General features: G+C 38.8%; 1 protein-coding gene across 2 annotated transcripts in view; it reads right to left on the bottom strand.

Annotated features, from left to right (window-relative positions):
- Positions 1–1415: 1415 nt before the first annotated feature.
- Positions 1416–9815, bottom strand: part of Anapc10 (anaphase promoting complex subunit 10) — a 30731-nt gene continuing 22331 nt past the window's right edge. For both annotated transcript variants that reach the window (XM_090356895.1, XM_090356896.1), the window contains exon 5: positions 1416–2957. In XM_090356895.1, the coding sequence (XP_090213021.1) occupies positions 2727–2957 (231 nt within the window). In that variant the 3' untranslated portion in view covers positions 1416–2726. The remainder of the gene's footprint in view (positions 2958–9815) is intronic.

Raw genomic sequence — 9815 nt, 5'->3', positions numbered from 1 at the left:
CTAGCTACTATCACTTTAGGAAAGTCTACTTCCTCTGCAATATTTTCCTCAGCTTCACCTCATTTCCTGAACAGGAAGTAAACTCCACTTTCTGTTTTACAGCTCACTCACCTATCAGATCCTACCACCTGCTACTTTCTGATTTGGCTAGTTACACTTAATAGTTCCCTAATAGACTATAAACAGCCAGAGAGCATTAGATTTCTCTTGGTTTCCTTATGTCTAATTCAACATCCAAAATTTTGGCACCCAAATCACAGTGGAATGACTTAATTCCTTTCAGAGTTCTGCATTTATTAATGTTTTGTGACTTGTATAAAGTCCTGTAATTTTTAGAGTTTTTGTAACAGTATTTCCTTAGATAAATTATTTTCAAAGTGTTATACCTTAGATTACATGTGAAATTAAATTTTAATATTGTAATTATATTTTGTCCAATACTCAAAGTGATTTTCTGTCACTGCTTTAACTGTTATGATATGGTTTTTCCCATCTTAGTTTTCTACTGAAGCTGTATGTAATAAAGATATTAAGCCAAGCACCAGTGCTCACACCTATAATCCTAGCTACTCAAGAGGCTGAGATCTGAGGATTGCAGTTCAAAACCAACCCAGGCAGCAAAGTCCAAGAGATTCTTATCTCCAATTAACCACCAGAAGTAGGCGCTGTTGCTCAAAGCAGTTGAGTGCTAGCTTTGAGCAAAAGAGCTCACTGATAACATCCAGGCCCCAAGTGAACGCCCATGACCACAAAAATGAAAGAATAAATAATTTATAATTATTTCAATACTAGCATCTTTTAGGTGATTCCTACTGAAACAGAGTAATTGATTTTAACCATTTATTGATATACAATTCACATGCAGTAAATGCATAAATTTAAGTATGTAATTTGATGGATTTTGACATGACACTTTTAAAACCATTTTATACATATAATATGAATATTGTCTTACTTGCCCTCTCCTGCCTACAAAATAACTTCTATATTCCTGTTATTTTAGATGTTCACATTTCCTATCATTTTAAAAAAATGGCATCATGCATATGTACTCTTTTGTACAGCTCACTTGCTAGCAGACTCTTTCCCTCTCCCACCCCCTCAGTGGTTACTGGGATTTGAACTCTGTACTCTGTACTTGCTAGGGAGGCACTCTACCACTTAAGCCAACTTCCTTGTTTTTGCCAGACCTTGGGCTTTCTCAAAGCTAGAGCTCTACCACTTGAGCCACGGCACCACTTCCACTTTTTCTATGTATGTGGTATCGAGGTATCAAACCCAGGTCTTCGTGCATACTAGGCAAGCACTCTACCACTAGGCCAAACTCCTGGGCCTGTTTTTTCAGACAGGGATTTGAGTTCATGCTCAAGCCAGCCTGGAAAAGTCTTCCTGTTGCTGTTCCACATGTATCTACCACTCAGCTCTTTTTCTAATTGGTTGAGAGGGAGTCTTGAACCTTTACCGAGGCTCACCTCTATCTACAATCTCCCAATTACTGCCTCTTGAATAGACAGGATTATCCATGTGACTCATCAAGTTCACTTCAGCTTCTCACTTTAGATTCACCAATGTTATTTCATATATAAATATTTATTCATGTTTAATGTCTAGTAATATTTCATGATGTGGATAAATCAGTTTCTCTACAGTCTCCTGTTTAGCCAGATATGGTTTCCAGAATCTTTTGAACTATAGATCGAGTAACTCTATTCCAAAAATCCAAGACTCTAAAACCTGAAGCTCTTGAGTGCTAACGTGACATCACAGGTAGACAATTGCACATCTGATTTCGCATGACAAGTCATGGTCAAAATGCAGGCACACTATTCACATAAAAACTACCACGTTCCCCCCAGTAGATACAGTACAAAAACAAGTATATGGAATCAAGTATTCATTTTAAACACATTCTTAATAATAATTTCTTATGTTTTCACATTTTTCACAGGACATAGTAACCCCAGTGAATGCTCTAATGTTACATGTAACTCGGAAAGTCTACTATAAATGTATTATCAGAAGTCACCGCTAGAAATAGCAGTAAATTATTATAGAAATCCTCAACATAATGTTGTTAGGTTATACCCAAACTAGGGCTATTTGATGGAAGTAAATTTGAGACAACTTGGTGTATTCTTGAAATCAGATTCTCTCTTTTCTTTGTAAACTCAGTTTCTTTGAAACCGTGTTACTATGTGGTCCAGGATGGCCTGGGATTTGTGTACCTCCTGCCGTATCTGTCCACGTGCTGGGTTACAGGTGTGTCCCATCAGTCTTGCCCACATAGGTTTTTATCAGACATCTGATCATAAGTTCATTCGGACATTAAAAGAGATCCATTCTAATATGTAAAGAAAATTAACCTTGTTCTATTAAAGGTGATGTACATTGGGGAAACATAGTTTTGCTCCTAAATATTTAACAACTCATCATCTGGTTGATGAAAACATGTGTACATCTTCAAATTTTCACGATATTCTACTAGTTTCCTTTCAACATAAGGGGAAAAGATGATTAAAATAGTAATTAAAACATGTGATCTTTCTTATATGCTAAAGAAAACAAAAACCATTTACACAAAAGTTATTTATTCAAGTTCAAATACTTTTAAATGTATACAAAACTATAAAATAACATATCTTTTTCCTACAGTTATTGGATATGATATGAAAAGTCAAGATAAAACAAAGACCTACTAAAGCACACTCATTTCTTCTATTGCACAGTCATCTTATTGAACGATACATCATGAAATCAATAGTTGTGCACCTAGGAAATTTACCAATTGAACTTTCTTCTACTGGTGTGTATATTTTAATTTGTCTCATGTGGGTGTCTCTTCCATTTTGGTGATTGGCTAGGACAGCGATCTGTATCATGAATGTTCGTGTTGGCTTCTTAAGATTGTCAGTTAGGGGAACATGAATCCAGCCACTTGGTTCCACCAATTCAAGTTGCTGACAAGAAAAAAATACATGAGATTATGCTTTCATCCAGTAAACAGAACTCCCAGTGGTAAGCCTATGTGAAATTAAGTTATGAAGTAACATTTTGGTCGCCAAGAAAATGACAATGCATTAACAGATATTACCAGTTATGGGCAACTTTACCTGATTTACTTTCACAATTACTAATCATTTTATGTATATAAAAGAAGAACAGACACCTCCAATCTTGGTGTGCACAAAAACCTGTGTAACTTACACAACATTAGAAACTACATATTTCAACAGTCTTGACAAATAAATGACACATTTTTATGTCAAAATATAATTTTATAAATACCACACATTCACACAGGTTATTTATACACCAAAAGTAGCCAGTATAGAAAATAACTGTGAACATTGCTCTTACAACTGACAAAACACATCACCTACTTCTCAACCTTCTACCTATGTTCAGAAACACAAAAAGTGGTTATGAGTGGCACACAGTTGTAATCCCAGCTATGCATGAGGTATAGGTTGGAAAATTGCAGTCCAAGGCTGGATATGATTAAAAACATAAAGTTTTATCTGAAAAATAACCAAAGCAAAAAAGGGATGGGGCATGACTCAAAAAGTGCCTGCCTAAAAAAAAATTAAATGACATTTCAAAAAACAAACCAAAAAAAAAAAAAAGTGCCTGCATAGCAAGGGGGAGACTCTTAGTTCAAACCCAATTAATACCAAAAAGTCATCATTAAAAAGGCTATTAGCTCGGCATTGACAGCTCATACCTGTAATCCTAGCTACTCAGAAGGCAGAGATATAAAGATTAATGGCTTGAAGCCAGACCAGGCAGGGAAGTCTGTGAGTCTTTTATTCTCAGTTAACCACTAAAAAGCCAGAAGTGAAGCTGAGCCTTCAAGTGGCAGAACACCAGCCTGGAATGAAAAACCTAATGGACAATGCCCAGGCTCTGAGTTCATGCCCAAGTTCACTTTCTAAAATAAGTCAAACCTCAAAATACCATGGTATTTTGATAAAAAAGAAACCACAGACTGTGAATTAAATGAGCAGTAATAATTTTGAGAGGTCTGGAATTCTTCAAATAGTACTTCTCCACTTGCTGGCATGGTTATCCAGGAAGTCATCTTGAATGAGAAGCTGAGTCAAGGCTCATGCTTATTGGTAGCATAGGCCACTGGTGTGTGCTATGTGATAGGTTTGAGGGCTCTGGGCTCTTTCACTGTGGCAGATCACAATGCTTTCCTTTCACAGTCTGGGACGTTGTCCTCAAGCCAGTTTGTTATCCTGTCCAAAGTCTTAAAGCCCAGCACTGACTTGGCCTCCTTATGGAAGACAGTTCTTTCAGGCATCTGTTTTCAAAACAGGTGGTTGCATTGAAGATAGCACTGAAGATCTGCTCTGTAAGCAATCACACACACACACACACACACACACACACACACACACACACACACACACACACACACACACACACACACACCCTTCTCCCAGTCAGCTTTAATTGCTAATAAATTCATCTGCCTCACATCAGTACCTGGGGACTTACTAGTCACTTTAAACTACTAGAAGAAATAAAATCAGTGCCACCATAGGCTCCAGTCTTTGCTTTCAACACCACAGCAAACTTTGCTTTGGCCGTGATCACTGTGGGCTGAGAAGAATAAGATTCTATGCTGTCTTCAATGCAGGTCACTGAGTTCCTTCATATCTCTTACAGGACCTCTCTTGCAGAATTTTTGTTAGTCTCAATACTTCTAAAGAAGTATTGCTGGGTGCTGGTAGCTCACAACTGAAATTCTAGCTACTCAGGAGGTTGAGATCTGAGGATCCAGGTTCAAAGCCAGCCCAGGAACAAAGTCCATGAGATTTTTTTTTTTTTTTTTTTTTTGTCAGTCCTGGGCTTGAGCTCAGGGCCTGAGCACTGTCCTTGGACTTTCTCAAGGCTAGAGCTCTACCACTTGAGCCTCAGCACCACTTTTGGCTATTTTTTCTACGTATGTGGTACTGAGGAATCGAACCCGGGTCTTCATGCATGCTAGGCAAGCACTTTAACCACTAGGCCAAACTCCCGGCCTCCATGAGATTCTTATGTCCAATTAAACACCAGAAAAATGGAAGTGGCACTGTGGCTCAAAGTGGTGAAGTGCTAGCCTTGAGCTGAAGAGCTCAGGGACAGCGCTCAGTTCCAGAGTTCAAGCCCCACGACCGACCAAAAGAAAGAAAAGAAAAAGAAAAAAAATCCTTTAAAGCTTTCTTTTGTTCTTCAAGTTTATAGCCACAGCAGCATAGGATGTACTGAGTGAACAACAGCAACCAACAGTGATTTCCCACCCAATGAATTACACCATATGGAGTCTCTAATGGGTAAATTTTGTGTGCCTTGGAGCCATCATAAACAAAACAAGTCAAAATTAAATTAAGGACATGAGCAAAATGACACAATCCAGGGACATGGTAAATGGGCTGGGAATGTGGCAAAGTGGCGGAGTGCTTGCCTAGCATCAAGTTCAAGAATCTTCAGCACTGGAGAAACAGAAAAAAGGGATGGAGGGAGGGAGGACAAGGAGGGAAGGGCACAGAGAAAACAAGTATTATTAATATCCTCAGTGTCCTGATACATTGTATCCATGAAACAAAAATGTTATTTTTTTAAAGACCAAGGAATAAAAACAGGTCTTAAGAAATTTAAAAACATGCAAGTAAATATTTCTTGATGTAATATTTGTTCAATTCATGTCTTACAAGAGACAGAGAGACAGACAGAGAGAGACAGAGACAGAGACAAAGAGAGACAGAGAGAGACAGAGACAGAGAGAAAGAGAGACAGAGACAGAGACAGAGAGAGACAGACAGACAGAGAGAGACAGAGAGAGAGAGAGAATCACAAAATTGATGGGTCAATACAAGAGGTGAGCTAACAAATGTCAATTCAGAAGAAGCAAACAGAGGAAAATGGGAAAGAATCAAATCTAAGTATCTTCCCAAACAGAGGTGGTGCTGCCAAACTGAGGAAGCAAGCAAACAACACAAAGAAAGAATAAATACCGCATAATGTACAGTACCAGGAAACTTCAGAGCATTAAGTACTGAGAGATTATAAAAGCTACTAGGGATAAAATCAGATCACATGCAAAACATGTGATATGAAAAGTGGCGCTGTATTTTTCAATATTTACACTGAAATGATGAGGCAATAGAGAATGTGTTTAAAATTCTGAGGGAAAATGATTTCCAAACTAGAATTCCATACCCAGCCAAATCATGCCTCAAGGGTGAGATTAAAATAGTTTTCGGTCATACAAGGTTTCAACTATTTACCTCCCATGTGGAGGATGAATTCCACCCAAAAAGAGGGAAATGAATAAGAAAGATGACCTGGGATGCAGAAACCAGGGCTCAACCAAACCAAGAGAGACTAAAAAAAAAAAAAAAGAAAAAATTCCCTGGATGCTGCTGGAAGACAGCTTAAAAAATAAGATAACTATGCCAGCCGGAGAAGCAGATACAAAGAAAAGTTTTGAATTAGAGGAAATGTATTAGGGGAAGAACTGAGAGAGAAGATGAGGAGGGAGGCTGGGGAGACTAAAGAGCTCCCAGTAGATGACAGAGGTCTAACATTAGGGGAAGGAGGCAGGGAAAAAAGGAAGGCTGGTTGAGTGAACTCATGGTAGGCTGCCATGCATATCTAGACAATGCTACTCACTGGCAGATTCAGAAAAGACCCTCCTTTTAGTCCCTATTGTGCTCAATCATTTGCTACAAATGAGACCCTACCTAGTGTAGCCAGGTGCTAATGGCTCACACCTATAATTCTAGCTACTCAAGAGGCTGAGATCTGACAATTGTTCAAAGCCAGACTGGGCAGGAAAGTCCATGAGACTCTTATCTCCATTTAACCACCAAAAAAAAAAGAAAAAAAAAAAAGCCAGAAGTGGTGCTGTGGCTAAAATGGTTCAGTGCAGTGCTAGTCTTGAGCAGAAGGAGCTCAGGGACAGTGTCCAGGAGTTCAAAACCCAGGACAGGGAGGGGAGGGGAGGGATAGGGAGGGGAGGACCAGGGAGGGAAGGGAAAATACTTGAAGATATATGCATAAGCAATCACTTTCTAAACCGATTACCAACCACTCAGAAAATAAAAGAACCTGCCACATGGAATTGCAGTAAGCCAAAAAGCTTATGCACATTAAGGGAATTAGTTACTAAAATGAAGAGAACCTACAGACAGACAATCTTTGACAAGTATTCTCCAGACAAGAGATTGATATCTAGAATATACAGAAAGCTTTAAAAAAAAAAAAAAACACCACCAAAAGGACAGATAATCTAATCAACAAGTGGGACAAATGAACTAAATAGACAGTTCTCAAAAGTACAAAACTAAGGAGATACTCGATATCCATAACAATCAAAGACATACAAATAAAAAATACACGAGATTCTATTCCCTACCTGACCCCCATTTCCAGTCAGAATAGAAATCATCAAGGAAACAACAGATACTGGCAAAGACGCCAGGGGAAAAGGAATTCATACACTGTTGATGGTAATGTACTAAATAGTTCATCCAGTATAGAAATTAGTGTAGAATGTCTTCAAAAAGCTAAAAACAGGGCTACTAGAGATGGTCTGGCTATTCTTCTGCGTGTATACCCAAAGGAGTCGAAGTCAGCATACAGTAGAGATACTTGCACGCCCATATTTACTGAATCACTGTTCACAATAGTCACTACAACAGCCTACGGTGATCATCAATGCTTGAAGAGATAAGTAAAATGCTACATATATTAATAATGGAATAGCAATCAATCATAATAAAGAATGAATTATGTCACTTGCTGAAAATTTCATGGAAGTTGAGATCATCATACTAAGTCAAATAAACCAGATTGAGGGAGACAGATTTCACACACCTCCCTCATGAGAGAAAAACAGATCATATGTGAGCACCCGGACATCAAACAGGCATTGTACTTCCCAACGTTTACAACACAAACTATAAGACCATGTAGAATGTGTTTAAAATTATGAGGAAAATTATTTCAGAACTAGAATTCCAAACTCAGCCATGTGAGAGGTTCTTAGTGCAAGGCATCACAAACTTTAAGAAATATTGACTAAAAGGCAATTGCTAATTTGGCACTTTGTGGAAGTGCAGATCTCTCCAAGGTGTTGGAATGAAGGCAGTGAGGACTGTTAGGACTGGATGAAAAGATATCCACAAAAGCTTTCTCACTTTATATTTCCTTTTCTATGAAATATTAATAGTTAAACATCATTGCAGCACTTAGACCTTGCCAGGCATTGTTCTTTTTAAAAAAAATTTTTTTGGGGGGGGGGTCAGTCTTGGCTTGAACTCAGGGCCTGGGCACTATCTTTGGGCTTTCTCAAGGCTGGAGCTCTATCACTTGAGCCTCAGCTCACTTCCAGCTTTTTTCTATGTATGTGGTACTGAGGAATCAAACCCCGGTCCTCATGCATGCTAGGCAAGTACTCTACCACTAGGCCATACTCCTGGCCCCAATTGCCAGGCATTGTTTTAAGCATTTATATATCTGTAGTTGTATCTCAGTCCTGCAAAAGCCCTAGAGAAGTATGTTGTTTCCACCTTCATTTTAGATTTAAGAAATGAAAGGCACCAACAGGCTGACTGTGCAAGGTGCCCAGCTGTGGCACACCTGGAATTCAAACCCCAAAGGATGACTCCAAAGCCTGTGGACTTAGATCCTTATCAAAACAAACATATGTTTGTCCAACCATTTTATCTAATTAAGACTGTCAATTTCATGAGATTATATAGCAACGCATACTACTGGATATTATAAAAACATAATCCATTTTCTAGGCTTTGCTTTTGACTACTATGTGTCATGCTTTCACCAGACGCTGACTCAAACATCTTAACACTGCATCTCTAATTTACAGCAAAGGATCACAGAGGTTACATAATTAGCCTGAGGGTCACCTAGCTGCTGAAAGACAAGAGCTAGTATTTCTAAGTAGTTCCTCTGCCAAATCCCTGATTATCACAAAGGTGAAAAAAAAAAGTAGTCTTCGGGCTGGGAGTTTGGCCTAATGGTAAAGTTCTTACCAAGCATGCACTAAGACCCAGGTTCGATTCCTTGGTATCACATACTGAAAAAAGCTGGAAGTGGTGCTGTGGCTCAAGAGGTAGAGCACTAGCCATGAGAAAGCCCAAGGACAGTGTTCAGGCCCTGAGTTCAAGCCCCAGGACTGGGGGGAGAAAAAAGTAGTCTTCAAATACAGCTATCTAGAATGAGTATAAGATAACATATTCAGAAGATGAGCACAAGTAAGTATACACTAACAACTCAAAAAGCCATAATTCTCTAGAGGCCTTAATGAGAGGCAGAAGTTATATAGGTTATACCAAGAAGAAAACAAGAAATGAATTGTGTCAGAATACTGCTTTATATTAGTTACTGTCCATAGAATAAAGCATGACAAGGACTGGGAGTTTGGCCTACTGTTGGGGACCGACTGTGGGGTCAATGACCTTGGACCTGACCTTGGACCTACACAACTGTATACACAAGGAAGTAACTCTTATCAGGATAACTTTAAGCAATGTCAATCAGTTCTTATCAGGATGACTTTAAGCAATGTTAATCCTTTCTCATTTATCCTATAGGTGACTTGTTTACTATTTTGTATGAATGTAGCCTCTGGCAGTTCCCTAGTTTTAAGAAGAGTATTTAAGGTAGGAACTTAAAATAAACAGGACAGTCTTAGGCGGCAGTCTGGAGCTCACAGCCTTCTTGGACTGCTGACTTGGGCTGTAGTCCTCCCGAACTCCATCTGTTTGTCTCTTTTAATTTTTCCTAGTCCTTGCCCCTATTTCAGA

Source organism: Megascapheus bottae, chromosome 23 (assembly GCF_031878675.1).
Source record: "Megascapheus bottae isolate mThoBot1 chromosome 23, mThoBot2.hap1, whole genome shotgun sequence".
Classification (NCBI taxonomy): domain Eukaryota; kingdom Metazoa; phylum Chordata; class Mammalia; order Rodentia; family Geomyidae; genus Megascapheus; species Megascapheus bottae.
Note: the sequence above shows the minus strand (reverse complement) of the source record. Positions and strands in the feature narration are given on the sequence as shown.